The sequence below is a fragment of the Nannobrachium achirus genome (genome assembly GCF_963921795.1).
Source record: "Nannobrachium achirus genome assembly, chromosome: 16".
Taxonomy (NCBI): Eukaryota; Metazoa; Chordata; class Actinopteri; order Myctophiformes; family Myctophidae; genus Nannobrachium; species Nannobrachium achirus.
In genome coordinates, this window is record NC_137823.1 from 61823808 (window position 1) to 61846438 (window position 22631).

General features: G+C 42.1%; 1 protein-coding gene across 1 annotated transcript in view; it reads left to right on the forward strand.

Moving 5' to 3' along the window:
• aven (apoptosis, caspase activation inhibitor) overlaps window positions 1-19653 on the forward strand; it is a gene marked incomplete at its 5' end in the record, with an annotated part of 54713 nt that extends 35060 nt beyond the window's left edge. The window contains 4 exons of the mRNA XM_080745084.1: window positions 12710-12780; window positions 15740-15835; window positions 17540-17888; window positions 18977-19653. Coding sequence (XP_080601210.1) covers window positions 12710-12780; window positions 15740-15835; window positions 17540-17888; window positions 18977-19233 — 773 coding nt within the window. The 3' untranslated portion in view covers window positions 19234-19653. The remainder of the gene's footprint in view (window positions 1-12709; window positions 12781-15739; window positions 15836-17539; window positions 17889-18976) is intronic.
• Between the last annotated feature and the right edge of the window lie 2978 nt (window positions 19654-22631).

Genomic DNA, 22631 nt, shown 5'->3' on the forward strand with positions numbered 1-22631 from the left:
TGTGAGCTGCAGTGGAGGGGGTCCTCCACTGGGGGCGCCACCACTTTTGCATCCGTTCTGGAGTAGCAGGAGTGGGTGGTCCCCGGGAATTCCCCGTGAGCAGCCCCGTGGGGGTGGTCATTTGGTCATTTTTGCACATTTGGTATTTTTTTTACACCTGGGGATCCCCCAGGGACCTGGGGGTCCCTGGAACTCCGGGGGTCCTTGGAGGTTGTAGTTTGGCAGGTAAGGAGTGTGTGTGCAAAATCTGGCATGGATCGGGGCAACGGTTGCGGAGATATGAGCAGGGCAAAAGTGTGACGTCTGACGTGTGACGGACGGACGGACTGACTGACTGACTGACTGACGCACGGACACCTGGTGGAGCTTTCTGTAGTAAGTGCGACCTACGGTCGCAATGAGAGCACTGAAATGTTTAATTGGGCTATAAAAGTAAGGAAACGCAGAGAACATAATAGGAGTTCATAATGGCTTTTCTGTAAAGGTTTTTTTCTGAGCATTTCCATAATTCTGGATAGTTTGCTAGAAAACCTTTTTTTAATATATATATATATTTTCTTCCTTTAATGAGATGTATAGTAGATAGTGAAGAGAAACACTGAGTGACATGCACGCAACACAGGTTGTCATGCACGGATGTGGTATGACAAGACAATGCCCCCCCCTGTGGGTTTGTGTGGTGAAGTTTGTACGTAACCAGAGCTCTGTTTGTTTACAGGAGCTACAGTACCTCTCTGTCCTCTCTGGGGACTGTTTGTTTGTCAGGCATTCAAACACTGCTACTTTGTTGCACTACAACAAAGTACATGGAGTTCCTTTTGAGTGTTTGGTCACTCACAAGTGGTTAGGGGTGGGCGATATGGTGATAATTATCGTTGAGACGATACAACGTATCCACGATATGCCTTTTCAGACGTATCCTATATATCGTGATTCAATTGAGGGAGCCTTGTAAAAAATCCTGTTTAATCGTTAATACAGAGATTCATTGCAGAATTCAATATAAACCTGCATTTTGGTCTAAATCAGTAGTTCTCAAACTTTAAAATGTCAAGGTCTCACTTAACTCTGACAGTATACAAATGAAACCAAATGGACCCATAAGGGTACATTTGGTTTCATTTGTATACTGTCAGAGTTACATACTTGTAAAGTTAAATTTAGACCTCTCAAAAGGAACCCAGAGAGTCTAGTTTTTGTCAAGTAACTTGAAAAAAAGAAATAAACATAAAAACCAACGTGAAAAAGAATAGTGATAAAATTTGATGACACAACGCCTGAAACGAATAAAAAAATCAACTGATATGGCCTTGATACAGTCTCAGCTATTTGAAAGGACAGAATAAATACCTTTGCTTGTCTTTATTGTCTCGCCTTGGTTGTTGTGGATCTTGATTGCAATTAGTGCAGGTAGTGATTTATTGACAATGTAGCAGCTTGTGTAGGATGATTGCCTCTGCCTCTCTCGCAGCAGGAGAAGCTTCGCACACTGAGCTTATAAAAACACCCTGTTGAAGGTTTGGGACTGTTTTGTCAGATCTCTCTCGTAGGGATGGAAATCGGAATCGGCCAATATAAAAAATCGGCAGGTATGATATCAAACCGGCCGAATCGGTGACCGGCAGGTCACTGACATAAATACCGGTTTTATGCCAATTGTGTCTATGGCACGGCACAGCATGATGCTCTGGTCTTGTGACTAAAGTAAACATTAGCAAGTAGCAGCCAGTCTACTTAGTGGCAGCCTGCAGAATACAGATGGTGCTGATTACCTTTGCAATGTAAGGATATATTCCATAATCCTGTGTCAATGTCATCTCCAAAAAGAAGGGGAAAAAAAGCATGCGTCACCTGCTTTACTCCTGCCTAGTCCAGACGGTCATATTGGACTGGATATTATCTGTGATTTTGGATATTGTACTATTGTGATTGATTTGGCATTAGTGTTCTTCTAGCTTATTGGTACTCAAATTGAAGTATGTCTTGTAGGCCTACTTGGCCTGAAAAAAGGGTATTGGAGCAACCCTATTTTCTAGTTCTTAGCTAAAGTATCGGTATTGGAAAAATCGGTTTTGGCAGGTCAGACCTTCATAAAACCGGTGGATCGCTATCGGCCAAGAATTTTGCAATCGGTCCATCTCTACTCTCTCGTCTTCCTCCTACCGCCTTCTTTCTTCTCCTTTCCTCCTACATACTCTCCTTTCCACTCTTCTACCATCCTACTTTGTTTCATGTCTACGGCCTTCTTTTCCTCAGTTGTTCGTGTCTCCTTTCTGGTTCTCTCCTCACCTTAACCCCCCCCCCCCCCCTCCCCTTTCCTTCTGCGTTCCTCTCCATGTCCTTCTGTGATTCAGCTTAGATGGTTTGACATCAATGAAACAGTTCTTATCAGTTATTTCTTACCTTTGCCTATGATTAAGGAATGATTATAAAAAAAAATGTGAAAATATCTGATCTACAAGGCGGCTCACAACATGTCACAATGCGACCATGAGCATGTAGATATTATTTTTTTCTATTTTTGCATGCCACCGTTGTACAACAAAGTATAATATAAGTGGTTAATCAGACTAATAGATGTAGTCGAGGATAAAAAAAACTATTAAAAGTTTTGTTGATAAGGGGAAAAAAACTTGCTTCTCGATGACTCTATTAACCTCAGGGTTTCCTGCAGCACTTTACAGGCCAGGCGCCCCGCCCGGCCTGAAAACCCCCCCGCCCCCCCAAGGGTATAAAAAAAAAAAAAAAAAATGTTCTCAAAAAAACTTTTTGGACCTCCAACAATGTACTAGGCATGATCGCGATCGCGAAATTGCATGTTTAACCCCCATACCAACCCTATCTTTCAAACATGGCAGCCATGTTTGTTTACATTTGAAGAAAACATAAGGGCTGGTATCTCCTGAATGCAGGAAATACTCAAGTAAAGTGCAAATACCTGAAAATCTCCTTTGTACAGTATAAGTACAGTACTTAAGTAAATCTACTTAGTTACTTTACACCAATGTTTCTTTTTTTTTACTGTGCTGTAGACTTCTATTTATATGGCACGAGTGCTGGTTGATTAACCTGGGGGAAAAAAACAAGTTACACTGTCCTGTGAAAAACGTAGTTATTCAATGTTGAATAAATGTGAATGATAGCATGTAGTTGTGTTTTCCGTCATCATGGGCACATTCATGTGTTTTTTATAGGGCAAAAATAAGAATTAATATAAAAAATTAAGTGAATTAATTACTCGAATTAATTAATGAATTATCAAAAAATTTCGGCGCACGCGCTTTGCCCGTGCGCCATGAGATCCCCCCCTGGTCAAGACTTTTTCCTGCAGGAAACCCCTGTATGAGCAAGATTAAGTTGATGAGATGAGATATACTTTATTAATCCCCGAGGGGAAATTGAAGAAAGTTGGTTCTTTATAGGTTCTAAATGTTGGTAGCTTCGAGGCATTAAAGCGTGATCTGTTAAAGTTTTGATTGTGTGGGGAAGTCAAGGGGACAGACTCAAGTCACGACTCATGACTAAAAATATAATGTGGAGAAGTGGTCGCAACCACAACACATTCATTTGGACTGTGAAAACAGTGGAAAAGCATATAAAAATAACTAGTTAGTTGGTAATATATTTTCCACTACTAGTGTGTGTGCGTGCGCGCGTGCGTGCGTGCGCAATGCATGTGTGTTGCCATTTCATGGCAGCAGATGCAGTAACACTTATGAATGGAAGTGGGATTTAACTGCTGCCAGGGTTCCTCCTTGAAAAGGTGGTGTTTTGCTATACATTTTGTTTGTCTACCTGCTTTGCCTGGTCCGACCGGTCGTTGCTTCAGGGAGCTTCATTCCAGATCTGAGTTCATTCCACGCACCGCAGCTCTGTTCCCTCAGCCTTACACAGCTGGCAGCCTGCCAGCAGGGGAGCTTTGCTACTGTTGGTTAGTCTGTCCCTATCAGCCAGTGAAGTGTGCACTTTTAAGGCATGGTCAAGTCAACATGGGTGTGTGTGACTGTGTGCGTGCGTTTTCCTGCATGCCATGTGCCTGTGAATTTGTCCTCAGACATTCACAGGCAGTCAGGCACGCGCATTCATAACTTCTGTTGTGTGTAGGGCTGTCACGATTATGACATTTTACATGACGATTAATTTTGATTATCGATTTAATTGTGTATTTGTCATTGACAATTAAATGTCTGTTTGGCTTTTAGGCTTTGAAGTTCCACATGTCAGATATGACACATAACCTAAATATACAAAAAAAAATGATAGACATATTTGACAACTTTATACTTAAAAACTAGCCTTGATAGTGGAAATAGCTGGAATACAAGCTCACAACACAATGCGGTGTGACCTTGTAGATGTGCTATTTCCACTATTTTTGAAAATGTTTGAAAACATGAAAATGTTCAACATGGAAACAATTATGACAAAATAATTGTGATTATGTCAGATAATTGCGATTAGACGATTAGGTAAAAATTGTGTGTGTGTGTGTGTGTGTGTGTGTGTGTGTGTGTGTGTGTGTGTGTGTGTGTGTGTGTGTGTGTGTGTGTGTGTGTGTGTGTGTGTGTGTGTGTGTGTGTGTGTGTGTGTGTGTGTGTGTGGACAACAACGGCACGCTGTCACAATCAGGATGTCAGTGTTTCAGGCGGGGCCACACCCCCACCACCACACAGGAAACCAAGGTTGACGTGCTTGTCTGCACCTGACTGTGTGTTTCACATGATGTTGCTTGATCTTTCAAGGGCCTCCAACATGCAGTAGTCATTGTAATCCTCTGATCACATGCTTCGTTGACCAGTCAACCCTGATGTGTCTGAGAGTAGCTTGTTGGTAGAGCACTAGCCTGTGGACCAGTGTTGATTTCGTCGACTAAAACTATGACTAAAAATGTTTGTCGACTGTGTTTTTTTCACTGACGAAAACTAAATAAAAACGAAGCTGTGATGACTAAAACTAAGACTAAATATATTGACAATTTCGTCAACAAAATAAAAACTAGACTAAAACGTTAGGGAGGGACTGGTGAAGAAGAGAGTCATTTTATGTTTGGTTGTTCTCAGGTTTTGCGTGCTGAAAATAGCAGATCTACACGCTCACAACGCGCGTTGTGAGCTTGTAGATCGGCTATTTTCAGCACGCAACCAAGTGTAAAATCAAGTCATTACGATACCATCAAGGCCCGCCAAAATACTTGAGTTGACTAAATCAACTGAAGATTTAGTCGACTAAAACCTTATGATATTTAGTTGACTAAAATTTGAGTAAAACTAAAAAATTTCAGGTGAGTAAAATTATGACTAAAACTAAATGGCATTTTATTCAAATAAAAATTTGCTGTCAAAAACAACACTGCTGTGGACCACAAGGTTCAGTGTTAGATCCCGGACGCTGCCAACCCAATAGGTAACAACGTTGTGGGATAAGTAGTAGCCTATTGCACTCCACCTCAACAATCCATCTGATCTCCCAGGGATCTAGCGTTTCCCAAACAGTAGGTCGGGATCCATTTGTGTCGTCTAATCGCAATTATTTGAGGTAATCGCAATTATTTTGCATAATCGTCATAATCGTTTCCATGTTGAGAAATGGTAATATAGTTACAAACATTTTCAAAAAGTAGTGGAATCGCGACGCGTTGTCAGCTTGTAGATCTGCCATTTCCACTATCAATGTTCTTTTTTTAAGTATAACATTTTCAAATCAGTCAGTAATTTCTTTGTATATTTAAGTTATTTGTCATGATTGCCATGTGCAACTTCAAAGCCTACAGGCCAAACAGAAATGTAACTGTCAACGACAAAAACAGAATTAAATCGTTAATCACAGTTATTTGAGTGACAATTCATGTAAAATGTCACAACAACGTGACAGCCCTACCTGTAAGTTATGCAGGAACGCCTGTTGAGTGTCTAAAAACGGGGAGACCGTAGGAGTCAGGAGGAGTTTCCCAACGAGTGCTTCCAAACTCAATGCCTCATGCTGCTTTATGTTTTGCCACTCAGTCTAGATGAGTGACATATACAGTACATAATACCCTCTATAAAATCAGTAAGTCAAATACATTTCCATAAATACATTTTAAAAAGCCTTTAAAGAGGTGGTGCCATGACCCCCCCCCCTATAAAACAAGATTATCAGGTATTATGATTATACTAGGAGGAAGATTTTTTCCAAAAAAGTATACAGAAAGAGTTAAAATTGGGTTTTTATATGGCCACACCCCCAGTTCATTAAGTATGCATGGATGGCATGGTGGGTGGTGACCCAGCTGATATAGCCACACCCCACAGTGTTGGGTGAATGGTAAATAGGGGAGGAGTTGATACTGTGACACACTTAGTATCTGTGTTTTTTAACTGACACTTTTCACCACAAGGTGGCAGCCTCCAAGAGAAAACAAACAAATACTAAGAGAATACACCATTTCTCAAAAAAAAAAAACACACCAGGGGGTCTAATGAAGTACTTTCAACCTCCTAGACACATGAAAAACAGAAAAAGTACAAAACTATGGCACCACCTCTTTAAGAAGTATTGAAAATGGCATATCTATAAGTTGAAGCGAGGTGTTGTGACTATATAGATCTGCTATTTCCACTAGTTTTAAGTTCTGGGCAAACGTCTAATTCATCTTTTCTCCAGCTAAAATGATCTGGTTCAGTGTAAGGAAGGAGCAGCCCAGCCGGGCTTTTATATATTTTTCAATCGTGTTGTAATGACTTTACTTGTAATCTTGTCACAACACACAGTATTTTGTAAAGTCCCTGATCCTTGTTCAAGGACGGCCAGATATTGCAGTTATACAAGCAGCTGGCATGGCTTATCTCTGCCTTCCTTCTGTGTGTGCCAGCTCTACACAGTAGCTCTTAACCCATTTAGAACGGGTACACATTTTGTGTATCATTATTTTATGCTTTAACTATTGAAAAATAGCAGATATACAAGCTCACGGTGCCGCGCTGCGAGCTTGTAGATCGTAGCTTGAAAATTTGAATTTTGACCCGATTCTATGTGTCTTTTGAATCCTTATAAGACTTCTTGAAAAACCTATGTTTCTATGTCAGCAATCTGGCCAGCCATCGTCAAAGAAAAGGTCCTTTTCACTTAACTGGAGCTCAGTTAGTCTGTTCTTGAGAGACTACTATGTCAGTGGTTCTCAAACCTTTTCATGTGAAGGACCCCCAAAATGACATGTATTTGGCCACGGACCCCCATCTCAAAATATTTAGTTCCAGGGACCACCCAGAAGCAAATTTTGAGTCACAAACGTTCGCTTTGAAAAAACATATATTCAAAGATTCGCACAAATTTTCAAGGCTTTTTCAAAAATAGCAGATATACAAGCTCGCAGCGCGGCACTCGGTGCCGCGCTGTGAGCTTGTATATCTGCTATTTTTCACTGGTTAAAGCATTCAATAATTCTAGGCCCTAAATGGGTTTTAAAAGCAGAACAAGGGCCTCCCAAGGCCAGGGTTGGAGATGAGCGATGATTGGGTGAGAAGTGAGAACAACCGTGGTGTTGAAGTGCAGCAGGAAAATGGCAGTGGTGTGGAACATAAGGGGCGGGGAGCAAGGCCAGTGGAGATGGAAGAACATATAAAACACAATATAAAAATCAAACCTCGGTTCGAAGTGGAGCGGTGAATTTGAGCAGCTGTACCCCATGCAGTGTTGCCGTGGTCTTGGGTCGCGCGCCCCCGACGACCCATATCTTTTTTGAGCCGGGGTCTCGCACCCCCCAAGGTCACACCTCGACAACTGTTTTAACAAAGAAACTAGCCTATTTGCATATCAATAGACCTGTATAGTAGGTGTTGAGCGACGTTCGCGACCCCCCAAACATTGAATCACCACTGCACCACTGACCCCATGTGAGTGAGTGAGTGTAAACTGTGCCTGTGAGTGAGTGGTGAGTGTGCCTGGCATGCACAAAACAGCGCCCCTCCTTTAACTAGTGTGTTGTGTGTGGCCACTCAAGGTATTGCCAGGCTACGGACACGGCCAGCCAGCCACCCAGCCACCCACCCAGCCACCCACGGACATACCCACGGATATACCTGTTTATTGGGAGCGCTTTCACCGCTCCAAAAACCGAGAGGAGAGATCAATGTTGCAGAGAGCCACAGATAAAAGCTTCCAGGCTGCTGGTGAAACCAAATCGGTTTCATGTGGGTGGTGTTGTCGGCCCGCAATATGTCAAGAGATGGGACACTTCACTGGAGTTACACAATGCCAGGGCCGGATCTACAATATGGGCACTTTGGGCACGTACCCAGGGGCCCTTGGCACCAGGGGGCCCTCCAAAAAAAAAAAAAAAAAACGTTGAGAAAAAAAGAAAGAAAACCCCCAGCAATTTAGTTATCTAATCCAAATGAATTGATTTAAATTATGCCCCCAAGACCCCCAATTTGGTGGTTACAAATGGTATTTTGTCATTTTTGGGGGGAAGGATATGTCTTGTTTTGACCATATATTAGTACTATAATAGTACATTGTTATTTATTTTGATTGTCAGTGGCCACACTGCCACTGTTTCTTACCTCAGACTGTTATCGTCTTAAGTGTGTTCACTGGCTGCTGATATCGTTAAGTTGCTTTTTAAAATATTGAAAGCGGTTAGTCTGGAGCCCTGTAGCGCGTACGCAGAGGGGGGCCCTTGGAGCTTCAGTGCCCAGGGGCCCTCAGAGGTGGTAATCCTGGCCTGCACAATGCTAACTTACTGCTCCCACTTGGCCTGACTACTAAGCATGACTAATGGTATTTATCCTCAGTATGAATAGTTTGCTGTTGCCATTAACTCACTTTTACAATAATAGCATTTCTCAAGGGACCGACTACAAAACGGGCCTAGTTGTATACTGTTCAGTGACATAACTCGGCACAAAAAGAAAGGAAACTTGACTTCGGTCTGTTATATCTCCCCTTTAATTTTGCCAAATTGTTTTGTGTTTGATATCATTGTTATCGTTGATTTGTCACCTTCACAACAAGGTACATACTGTAAGTGTAAGGATCTGGCATTCGTGGAATGAGCAACACAGCCAAACGTGTGGGTAGCGCCCCTCCGAAAATTGTCAAAATGGCCTGGAAGGCCTTCATTACCGTTCTTTTGGTGTTCACCTTTGTTGCTTGGTTCATTGAATGATTGCACTCTCCCACAGTAATAAGGAAAAAACACTCAGTGTCAGGGAAGCCCAAAACGAGAGTAAATGCCAGCAGAACAGTATATTTCAAGCCATTTTGGCAACATTTTGGTCGGCGCAACCCACACGCTTGGCTGTGTAGCTCATGCCTCGAATGCCCGATGCTTACAAGCTGTACCTCGTAAAGGTGACGAATCAACAATAAGAATGATATAAAACACAATACAAATTGGTATTATTAAAGGGGAGATATAATGGACTGAATTCAAGTTTCCTTTCTTTTTGTGCTGAGTTTATGTTATGTATTCTGAAATAACATGGGGCACACGTTTAAGATCCATTCAGCTCACATGAACTCTTTGAAGTCACGCGATACTTAATCTGGTGGTACACGTAAAGCTTGGTACAGCTTACTGTATGTTTCTACACTACACATGTGAAAACATGTTGATACGTGGCCTTTACTTAAGGTCTGACATAATAAGACGACAGACGGAGCAGGTTTTAACCAAGATCAGACAGAGGATTTAAGTCACTGAAGTCTGCTTTGACCCACAGGCACACGTCACAACTTTTATTTTTCATCTCTCTCTCTCTCTCTCTCTCCCTCCCTCCTTCCATAGAGCGCTATAACAGAGGCTTCTCTTCATTCCTCCTGGCAGGGGTTGGCATGGTGGCGTCAGCTCCTCTGAACCAACCTGCATGGCATTTGCATGAGCACAGATCAGGTTGACGCTGCATGGGCTCCGTGTGGCAGGAGTTTAGCAGATCACCGTCGTCAGCAGTTCTGTGCTGTTTGTTGCCTTACATTGTGAAGGTGGACCAAGGTTGAGGCAGATCTTATACGGATAGGGGTGTCACACCAAATTCTGGGCCCTGGGTGGGTACAAGGATTCACTGCGGGCTTTAGTGCTTTAACTGTTGAAAAATAGCAGATATACAAGCGGTGCCGCGCAGCGAGCTTGTAGATCTGCTATTTATGAAAAATCGTGAAAAAGTCTTTGAATATTTCAAATCCTTCGAAGGTTTTTTGAAAAACCCATGTTTCTATGTCAGTGATGCTCAAACGTTTTCATGTGAAGGACCCTATCACAACATATTTAGTTCCGGGGACCCCCCCAGAAGCAAAATTTGAGTTACAAATGTTCGCCTAAAGATTAAAGAATACATATTCAAAGATTTGCACACATTTTCACGACTTTTCAAAAATAGCAGATCTACAAGCTCGCAGCGCGGCACTCGGTGAGAACAGGAGTGGGAGAGAGAGAGAGACTACAATGGAACATGAGTTAAATTATTATTACTGTGTGCGTCTGTGACCAATTATAGTCCACCAAATCTAGAAATGACAGACTTCCAATGATGCAAAGGAAAAGAAGAAGAAAAAAAAGAAGTCTTAAATGTGAGTCCATATTTGGGCATGGTTTCAGCCCAATCACACTGCCATTGACTTTAATTCTACAATGAATGTCAGTGTTTCAAAACGAATTATGTTTGTGACAAATCAGTGGACCTGTTTCTTTGGCCTCCTGGCCAGTGGTGTGAGATTAGCCCCAGACAGACAAGTTGACTGTTCTTCTAAATGGCTCCTACCTGTGAAATCTTTACTTTCTTTATTAGGATCCCCATTAGCTTCAACAAAGTGGTCGCTAGTCTTCGGGGGGTTTACACAAAAATGTATACAATAAAAATAAAGAGTAGTTAAAATGAAAACTTTACATGATCTCCAGTGATTTCTTATCCCTCTATGGAGATTTCTGCTTCACAAGCATTACAATGAAGAAATGTTCTTTTGAATGGAAAATGTCCACAAAGCCCATCTCCAAACTTAGTTCAGTATCACGTTTTCAAACTCTTATTTCTAGCTTTGAAGGAAAGTTGAATAGTATTAGTGAAAAACACAGATTTACCCACTTGTGAAATAAAAGGAAGAATTTAGAATTTAGATTATTCAGTGGATTTCCACTGTAACAGCCACATAATCCAGATCTCATTCTTTCCTAGTTAGAAAGAAAAACGGCCGCTGATCGCACCAGAGCAGAACACCTTTTTCATATCAAGCCTGCAAAGGCCATAGCCCCCCCACAGCCACCACTGAGACAAATGTCATATTCCCATTCACTGTCTTATCTGTCTGCCGGCAGTCCTTATCGCCTTCAGCCATACAGTACAGTACATCCTCCGCCCTGTGCTGTATTGACATCATGAACACGGCCTCGTGCAGCCTGACCTCCTCCTTGGTCTAGTAGTGCAGTGGTTCTTAAACCTTTACATTTCACAGACCCTGGAACTGGAAAGGGTACATTTTGGTACCATTTTGTATACAGTACTGTCATGGTTAGACTTGTAAGGGTCAATTTGGAAGCCCCTCAAGGAACCCTTGAGGTTCCCAGGACCCCACTTTGAGAACCACTGCTCTAGTGCAGTGGTTCTCAACCTTTTCAGGCTGTGACCCCCCAAAATAATCATATTTCAAGTAACTGGGGACCCCCCACCCTGACGAGCACTAAGAGTTGAGGCGTTACATTTTGTATAACACAGTTCTATTGTGAAAATAGCAGATCTACAAAACGCGAGGCGTTGTGAGCACACCACCTATCTCCTCTGATAGGTGGTGTGCTTGTTTTGATGAAAGACCACAGTGAACCCTACAGTAGCATCCACTATTCTGGGCATGTAAATAAATAGGTATAGGTTTGTTGGAAAATCTACAAGCTAACAACCCACCGCAACGGGATGCGTTGCGAGCTTGTAGATCGGCAAAGAGGTTTGGCATAGAGAGGGGTCTTCAACGTTTTCAGGCCAAGGACCCCTTAGTCGAGAGAGAGATGAAGCCCAACCCATATATACCATATAGTTTAATCGTTTGCCAGCACAATCATCAGTGTATTTTGGATTCATGTCAATTAGTATTTAGATATTTAACCGCTTTAACGGTCAATACTTAATAAATTGACCTTTCACTCTGTACTTGAATTTGTACTTTTCCCCCTCTACACCAAACCTATTTGCCGAAAATAGCCGATAGTAGTAGTAGTAACTCTGAGGACCCCCTAGGGGTTCCGGACCCCCTGTTGAAGACCCCTGGCATAGAGGGAAAAAGGAGAGGGCCAAGTTTAGACTCCTGGGGGACACCGGTCAGCAAAGCACGTAGGGTTTAAGGGGTTAATTGGTAGCGTTGTTAAAGTTTCTTCATGTATGACAGATAAGGTCCTCATGGCCTTTATCTTCCGTATTGATCTGCACACTTATTGACCACTTTTCAGTTAGCAGAGAAACAGTGACTTGTGGTTTCAGACGATGTTAGAGAAGACATTTATTTCCCTGAGCATTGAAAGTGGGTTGATCAAACAGCCTTGACTGCAAAGTTAATACATTTTGGCCGGGGTCCACTGTTGGGCTGCGAGGGTATTGCAATTGGGCCCCCAAATAATTGTGAAAAGATTGCTGTCATCAGTAAATGAATTCAGGAGTTTGTCCCCAACAGTGATAACTCACCATGTGTTTCTCTCTCTCTCTCTCTCTCTCTCTCTCTCTCTCTCTCTCTCTCTCTCTCTCTCGCCCAGGGGATTCTTTCACCCAGTTCCGTTTCTCAGAGGAGAAGGATTGGGAAATGGACTCCTTGGTGGCCAGTCAGGTAAATGTAGAACACTGCAAACTGATTCTTTGGGATTATTTTTGGTTATGGATGCAAGAGTTTTCAAACGAATTAATTTAATCGATAATTCTTTTAATTGATAATCATAAAACAAAACTAATTATGATCAGTCCCATGTTGAGCATGTCATTAAATAAAAAATCAAACCTCGGTTCGAAGTGAAGCGGTGAATCTTAGTATAGAATTGTCTGGAGAGCCGGTATGACAGCCGGTATAATAGGTTTTAAAAGAATATATAAAAAGTCCTGCTTGCTGGTCTCTTAGTTGTTTGTCAACTGCATCCCTCTATAATTATTTCAGTTTCTGTTATCTTTGTGGCCTACTAAATTCTTCAACTTCTGCTAGATTTTCAATGTATTTACTCTTGTCCGCCTTAATGCTCCTTTTTACCATTCTGTTAGCATCTGTATATTCTTATTGTGCCTTTGCTTTTGCTCTTGTGCGGCTATTTGTCATTGCTGCAATAGGTGAGACCTATTGCATGTACAAAACCTGAAGGCCAAATTATCATGTGAAGCTTGACCAATCCTCAAAGTATCCATTCATCTGACCGGGAGGGACACCGCACACATATTCTGGACGTACAGGACAGATAAAGCCTATTCATTCTGAACTGAAATGACCATATATGGACATGGGACACACATTTTGCTTTTTGAAAAAGCCTATTCATTCTGGACTGATATTTTGCACGTACGGGACAGGAAAAACCTGTTCATTCTGGCCTGGAGTGACCATATATGGACATGAGGTGACATACATTGTGTTTTTGAAAAACCCTGTTCATTCTGGACTGAGATCACCATATATGGTAATTAAACGGACATTCTGTTTTTGAAAAAGCCTGTTCATTCTGGACTAAAATGACCATATATGGGCGTGATACACACAAAGCCACTCTTTGGAAGCGGTTTTCACCGCTTCAAAAATGACAAAACATTTCATGATTAGTGTAAATGGCTGATCTACAAGCTCGCATCAGACGTGTTTTGCATTTGTTGAGTTTGTAGATCTGCTGCAGTATTTACACAATACAGGTGTTATTTTATACATTGTGTTATTTGTAAAAAAAAATAAAAAAAAATAAAAAAGCTCCTTGATTCATCGAAAAAGTAAACGATAGTATAATCGCTAAGAAAATAATCGATAGTATTTCTGATCAGGTATTTGAATTTTGAAGACCTCTCTAAAGCCCCTTTTCGACTGCTGCTTTAGCACCACACCACACTGCACTACACCGTACCACATCAGAATATCTACATTTTCCATTACACAAAAGTACCACTGTCGGTAAGAAACAAATTGACCCTTTTAACTGTGATTATAATACAATATAAATTTGTATTACAACTATCCTAAATTATAATACACTATAATGGATTATAATACACTATAAAGTATTAATGTATTACTATGATAATTATAATACACTACAACTATATCCTGGTGGTCTAAATGAAAAGTCAGTGATTGATCAGTCATTATGAAGTGTTTGGCCTAGCTCAGACCTACTCTAGATTGGATACGTTTTAGTACCACGTTTAGTACCACTTTCACACCACTCTACCCAGGTCCTTGTAGTGGAAAACCTGGCACAAGTGGGCGGTGTGGTGTGGAGTGGTGTGGTGTTGGGCCTGTGGAAAAGGGGCTAAATAATTTAGGATTATTGTTTTGCCTGCTCCTGGTGTTGTCACAGCCATGTTGCTGCCATTTTGACCTTGAACTGTGCATGGAGAAAAGTGTTGAATACACACTTTCAACTCGTTAACTTTTTACATGAATCTTATCTTTACACTGTGAAGAGGATGGGAACATCTGACTTCCTAAATGCATCCTGTGTGTTGATAGCTGGCTCTCAGATGGTCTGGGAAGTCTTTGCCAGCCTGCATACAGTACAGTACAGTACAGAACAGTACAGTACAGTACAGTACAGTACAGTACAGTACAGATGTGTGAAATGCAGTCACTTCACATACAGTAGGCTGGCAGTGATTTTCCAACACCTTTTTTGAGTGTGAGCTCTCCAGACAAGATACATTCAGAAGCGTTTTCTCATCCTCTTCAGAATAAACACATTATTGGCACTTAATTAAACAATGAAGTTGTCTTTTTAATGCGAGAAGATGGCTTGCACTACCTTAAGTTTTGAGTGTGCTTTTTTGAAATGTGTACATTTGTAAAAAAAATAATAATAATAATAATCAAAGGTGAAATAAGATAAAACTCGATTGATCCCTGGAGGGAAATTAATGATGTTATATACAGATCCTTCTCAAAAAATTTGAATATTGTGTGAAAAAGCATTGCAGATGCCCTAGCACCCCAAATCATAACTGACTTCGTAAAACTTCCCACTGGACTTCAATCAACTCTGACTTCAGAAGGTTGACATTTCTATTATAAATCCTTGTTTTGAGTGGTCTCCTGTAATATTGTAATATTTTGAAATATGGACTTTTGATATTCATGAGCTGTCTGCCATAAAAAAATCTAAAATGTAACAAAAAAAGGTTTGGAATAATTCACTGAATGTCCAATGTATCTAGAATAATGAAAGTTTCAAGAAATATATGAAAGTTTACTTTTACACAATATTCTATTTTTCGAGAAGGATCTGTATACCATCCTCATGCTACTAAAGGGTTATTCACACCTCTGCAATATTTCTCCACAATGTCCTAATCCTTAAATGTACGTATGCTCCATCATACGACATTGTGTGGTGAAAATAGCAGACCTACAAGCTCACAATGACGACGAAGCATACATCACACTTAAAACGGTCGCATATCATAGGTTTGAACTAGGCTTAAAGGAGTAGATGGGGAAAGTTTTGTATCAGCATTAGGATTCTGTATGTGTATGCTCTTCTACCACTGTGTTGTGTAAAGGATTCTGTGCTCTTATACCACTGTGTTGTGTTGTGTAACTGCTGCAGATGTCAGCGGTGTTTCTGGACCTTCCAGCGCTGGCTCAGTCTCTCCAGGAAATGCCTCTCCATCAGAGACTGAACCTGGAGGCGGAGCTTGTACAGGTATGTCAACCAATTACAACTGCATATCTCTGCCGTCGGCGTCGGGCCGAAACCTCCTAACTCCAAAATGTTCATTTTCGGGAAAATGAGCACAAGTGGAGTTAGGAGGTTTTGACCGAAGGGGTTTTCATTACTTTTCATTGGTTCAATATTATTTTAACCAACACTCAGCTGTAAAGGGCGTTCAATAGCATATATTTATGGAAAAAAAGACAGGGGCAATCAGGTGGAGTTAGCTGGTTTGGCAGAAAGTGTGGAGTTAGGAGGTTTTGTCCCAAGCACTTTTTACTACTTTCCATTGGTTCAATGTTATTTTAACCAACACTCAGCTGTAAAGGGTGTTCAATAGCCCTGATTTATGACAAAAAAATCTAAAACCTCAAAAAGGTAGGTTTTGGCCAGACAAGTGACGATATAGGACTACAGTTCAGAAGGTCATGTTTTGTCCATGTACTGTTGGAAATGTGAGTTTCTAGTTTCTACTAGAGCCCAACCCATATATCGACCAATATTTAATGTTGACGACATCGCTATTGGCAGTTAACTCATGGGATGCCCACAAGGTGCCCACGCGTCAATCTCTTTGATGTCGCTGGAGGCCCACGACGCGTTGACGTGTTTACTGTATTTACAGTATTAACTTTATATCTCACCGTTAGGTTGGGGCTACGCATGGATGTAGCCCATTAGCCGCTAGTCGCTTCGAGTCGACGCTGAGAGCATCGCGCGGCCGTTTTCCTCCATATACTCCAATGCATTCCCCCATCTTTAACGCCCTTTATCTCTGATGTTTGTTTTATGGCTAAAACGGTGGCGGGGTGCGGCAAAATGTCCAAATTTTGATCGGCAATGAACAGTTATGATCATTGGTCCATACAGAAAGTTACACAACAACATCCTGTCTGCGCTCATGTGACCAAGTGACGTCATGACGCATGCATTGACGCAGCAGGGCCGGATTCAATACAATGGTGGTGGGCCTGGGCAGCGAGAGGGGATAAATGGGGCTCAATCCAGGGGCACCCGATGTGTTAATGCAGCCGATGTGTCCGGAATTTTCTGAAGTTATTGGAATTTTCTGAAGTTATTTGCAAGAGTATCGGCACCAGGCCCAAAACTCTGGCATCGGTCGTAGCTCATGATGATATTCTGTCAATATCTGCAATTGTTCTGGCACTGAGATAAAAGCTCACTGCTTATCCTGATGCAACTGCAGCAGGCATGTGCACACATAGAAATCAAAGGGGGCTTGAGCCCCTGCCCTTTCATCCGTCTGTAAAAAGTGCCCTCTCCAGACCATGAATGCAGTTTTTTTATTATGGTGAAAGAAATGCAAATGCCCTCTTTCCATGCCATACCTGAAGGCAGCATTCAAGAGAATTGCCTTCTCCAAACTCTCCTGAACTTGAATGCAGCATCTTATGTTGAAAGAATTGCCCTCACTGTGTAGAAATCCATGCCGTTACACCACATCTCCAGTATTGACTAAATTATACTTTGTTCAGTGTGTTATCAAGCACCGAAAATAGCCGACCTCCAAGCTCACAACGCTTCGCAGCGCGACACGTTCTGAGCTTGGAGGTCTGCTATTTTCAATATTTTCACCAAAAGGCCCTTTTAGAAATGTCAGCCCCTGCCTCTCTAACATTCTCTGCACGTCCATGAACTGCAGCAATGTAATTTACACAAGCCTTTGTGTTTCAGGTTTCGACACCAGTAGAGCTGCCTATCTTGACCATGCCACCAAAACAGGACCTGGCTATGGCTGCCTCCTTCACTCCACCTGCCTCGGCTTTCAAAAGACTCAACCCGGGCCAGGGAGTTTCCCAGCTTACAAGCTCCGTGTCGAGCCCTTCCCTACAGGAGTCTCGTAAAGCAGCCGAGCAGCCCATGGATGATGGGGATGAGGAGCTAGACCAGCTGCTTGGTTTACAGAAGCCACTATCGGTCTCCTCCGGAGCTCAGCCTGTGGACGAAGAGACTTCTGCTCCAGATGGAGTCGATACGGAAACGCACGCATCTCCTCCTTTATCCCACAGTCAACAACGTGCAGGTACATCATGTTTCACTGGCTTGAATTCAAAGCAAGCGATGACCAATCAATTGACTGACATAACGCATAACATAACGCATAACATTTTTATATGAATCTTTTAAATATACCAGGCCGGAAACAGGGGGCGGGACAACAACCCCCTGTATCCTGTCTCCGAACACATTCACTTCCCTGTTACGCAACACCAGCGTGCATGCAGACACGATCACTTATGAACTATGGAGGGCTGTTGTTTTTTTTTGTTGTTGCTTACCACACAGCATGATCGTAGAGCGAACGTGATCTGTGAACTGTCGTGCACACGCCCACGTTAAAGGTAAACAAAATGCCGGCAGTTTGGAACATTAGAAGGGCAGTCAAAATGGCAGTAAATGACTTTTTAAGAAGCTTAGCCAATATCTTTATCCTTTTCCCATCTTTACAGTACATTAGCCTGCATAAGACCCGCATTTTGAATCTAACCCTAACCCTCCTCAGACCATTTTTATTTCCATTTTGCACAATAGACCATTTGTCTATCGCTCCCCAAGTTATGCCCCAGACAGAGATTTGGTGCCTTATAGCAGGGGTCTTCAACGTTGTCAGGCCAAGGACCCCTTAGTTGAGACTTGAGAGATGAAGCAGGGACCCCCACAACCTTTTCATAGATTCCATAGTTTCATCGTTTGACAGCATAATCTTCAGTGTATTTTGGATTGATGTCAATTAGTGTTTTCAGATATTTAACCACTTGAATTGTCAATCCTTAATAAACTTGACCTTACACTCTGTACTTTTTTTCCCCCTCTACACCGAAGCTCTTATAGCCGATCTACAAGCTGTGAGGCGTTGTGAGCTTGTAGATCTGCTATTTTTGCCTTAAGTTCTCCGAATATGGATACTATGAATACTTTAAGTGGTTGATATAAAAAAGGAGAAAAAAAACTTTCTATCAATCAAAGGTTTGGAGGACCCCCTGTAGTAACTCTGAGGAGCCCCTAGGGGTCCCGGACCCCCTGTTGAAGACCCATTTCTTATAGAATTACCTTTTTTAAATGCACACATTCATGCAATAATTATGCAGCGGTTGTGGTCTTCTTCATCAGCAGAGCCTGAAGAAGTGGTGGAGGCTGTTCCAGAGGAGAAGATGGAGGAAGTGGCTCCACCCTCCAAGGCTGTTCCAGAGGAGAAGATGAAGGAGGTGGCTGCTCCACCCTCCAAGGAGGAGAAGATGAAGGAGGCTGCTCCACCCTCCAAGGAGGAGAAGATGGAGGAGGTGGCTCCACCCTCCAAGGCTGCTCTAGTCAAACAGGAGCTAACAGAGGATGACCTGGAGGACTGGCTGGACAGCATGATCTCCTGACCCTCAGCACCACAGTTCATTCACAGAGAAAATACTTACATTTCATCAAGATAATTAAAAATAACGAGTTTCCTTAAATGAATGCATACAGAGATGGGACTGGAGGATCTGAACGTTATAAAACAACCCACAGAAGAATTCCCAGTTTGTCCTTGTGAGACGTGAGACGTGGAGAGTTGGGCTCTACAGTCTACACCATGACTGGATCTCAGCTGTGTTGTGTGGTTGAACAGGTATTGTTTTTATATCTGGTGTCTGGGTGGCACAGGGGTATACAGTTCCTTCCCATCACTGCAGAGACTGAGGTTGGAATCCTCTACGGCAGTGGTTCTCAACATTTTCAGGCCGCGACCCCCAAAATAATCATATTTTAACTGGGGACTCCCTCACCCCGACGAACACTAGGCATTACATTTTGTATATCACAGTTCTATTGTGAAAATAGCCGATCTACATGCTCACAACGCCTTGCGTTGCGAGGCGTTGTGAGCATGTAGATCGTCTATTTTCACAATTTTGGCCTCTAATATTTGACAATTTGGCCAATGTTTAATTTGTCATTTTAGAAATGTGCAGATACCCTCTATACACTTAAACTTTATGTTGGTTTGTTTACAGTTGAGTTAGAAAACAATGTTACAAATTAAGTTAATCATCTGGGGACCCCCCAAAATAATTTGAGGTCCCCGACCCACAGGTTGAGAACCACTGGTCTACACCCTCCCCAAGAGGCCAAGACCAAACAGTAGGGACGGGAACTATACTCAAGGGAGGGTCAGTCACCGTGTGCTGTCAATAAGCTCTGTGCATACAGTAACTGTAGTCCGTGGTTGGTGGCGTAGCCGTGTCCTGGTCGGTTCTTTTTCCCCCATCGGGCTCGGCAGCAATCGAACGAGCCAATCAAAACTATCGGAAAATGAACCAGAGCAGTAAACGTGTATGTCACCTTCAGGAAACAGAGGCAACGAGAACGGCAAAGTATAAATGAAGGCTCAACAGTCCATGGACAGATTAGAACACATCTGGTTTATTGCATCGGTTACTTAATTCATTTCAGCCCCCTCGTCAAAAGAAATGCTGTTTTACTAAAGCTACTACATACATACAATGGCCATACAATAGCATTTAACCAGTTTGTCTCAAAGAAGTATTCAATAAATCCTTTGAACCAAGGTTTTTTTGTTCAGGTTTTCTTTTCCTTTAGCATGTGGTTTTTCTTTTCTACTGTGGAAAGATGTGCAGGCAGACAGGACACCACAGCTAACAAAATCAAACTAAGCAACATTTACACAAAGATCTTCTAGATTTTATACAACAAAGTATTGTTTTTTTTTCTTGTACTTAAAAGCCACAAAACTTGAGCTAAATATCGTGGCTGTCGAGCAGAAACCTTGTTGGAACTGTGTTCCAAATGGATCTAATGTCGTTATTTAGTCACAGGCTCTTGGTTAAATATTTATAAAACCGAAAGACCATCTTAACACATCGGATGCCCACGTTATCTCTGACGTCTAATTTGCTGGTGCCCATGGCAACGCGTCATTTTACCTACCGGCGAGAGTACTGGCGAGAAAAGTAATCCGAGTAAATGTAATCCGAGTATGTCCTGTTTATTTCGCGAAAATCTTTTCTTTCAGTCAGGACCGTTTTTTATCATTTCTAAGCCACAGTGTTTGTGTTACGGCATGTAGAAGAGGCTGCCGTTTTGAGAAAAAAATGAAAAAAGGAAGAGAATCCGGAGAAAACAGCACTTTTGTGCAGCCGGTAAACAGGAAGTCAACGAGCCACACAGCACGTCCGGGTGACGTAATTGCGCGCTGCATGTTGGGAAATGGAGTTGTTTCATCACCGCGGTAGCCAAGTGCAGTAGCTACAGTACAGTATAGTTTACTGTACAACGCGTCAAACGCGTCGTTGGGCACCCGTAAAGATCAAAGAGATTGACGTGTAGACACCACGTGGGCACCCGATGTGTTAACAACTGGTGCTCCATTTTTGGGCAAGTCAGTAAGTAGATCAAGTTTTCAAAAATGTTTCACAAATTGCAAAAAAAACAGCAAATCTACAAGCTTATAATTCATCGCTTCACGATGTGGTGTAAGCTCGTAGACGGGCAATTTTCACAACCTTTGTGCGACGTTGTAGGACATTCATTTACAAAAAAAACAAAACAAGAAGATAAAATATTGGTAGATTTAAAGGTTTCGGCCCGGCAGCGACGTTAAGCTAGTAACTAATCCAGTACTAGATCACTACAGTGTGTCAGGAGGGACAACAAATGTTTTTTTTTGCATAGTTTCTCATAAGGCACGTTGGCACTTGATAAACATCTAAATTCCATCAACTCTGGAAGAAGCATCTTCATTGATTCCTCGTTTCATCCAACAGGTTTAGACCAGCTTTGTTGAAAAGGCAGAACGGGTCTTAAAGGAGAATTCCGTGGTAAATCGCTTTTCTGCCTTGTTTTCCTGTTATTTAGTCGTCAAAAAACTGGTCCGGGTGTTTGTTTTTTTTTTTTTTTATCCAAAAAAGCGTTCTTGTCAATTTCGGCCGAGCCGCAACAGGCTTGTAAAGTTCACAACGGCAGCCTTGGGCCATAGGCAATTCTGCTTATTTACATCGCTCCTAAATCCCTATATGAGACGAAAAAGTGGATTTTAAAGCTATGTAAATTTGCGGAATTGCCTATGGCCCACGGCTCGGCCGAAAATTTACAAGAATGCTTTTTTGGATAGCAAAAAACCCACCCAGGACCAGTTTTTTTGAAGACTAAATAACAGGAAAAAAAGGTAAAATGCGATTTACCAGCACAGAATTCTCCTTTAACTCATGTCTCGTTTTACGTAATTGGATCATCGTTATGATTATTGATTATTACCGGCAGCACGCTTCCATTCAGTGTGTTTGGTAAGCAGTTACAGTAACATCATGGCATTCATCTTTGTGCAGAACCAGACATTCACTCATTATGCCGTAACCCTCCACACGTATCAAATGTCTACACACAAGTTGTGCAACAGGTCAAGGGGTTAAGCAAAGTGAGAAGGCAATGTGTTGTAGAGTCAAAAGAACCATTTTGCATAAAAGGGCTATCGTTGGCAGGTGACTTGTTTTCGGTAAGAAGGAAAGAGGACTTCGATGCCTTGCACACGTACGTACAATGTGCAACCATCAAACGTTTTTTGATCAGTCTTGAGATTATAGTTGAAATAATGTTCCGTTTGAACCGTTTTTTAGAAATTCTTAAGAATGAGTTTTACTTGCTGTCGTTTCAACACGGCGTAGCAGCAGAGCAAAGTCCCGCCAGTGTTCAGGTTTGGTGTTCAGCGCTGCATGTAGATACGGTAGATTAGGGTGTTTTGGGGCAGAAGTAGAAGAGCGCCGCGTCCGCCCACTCT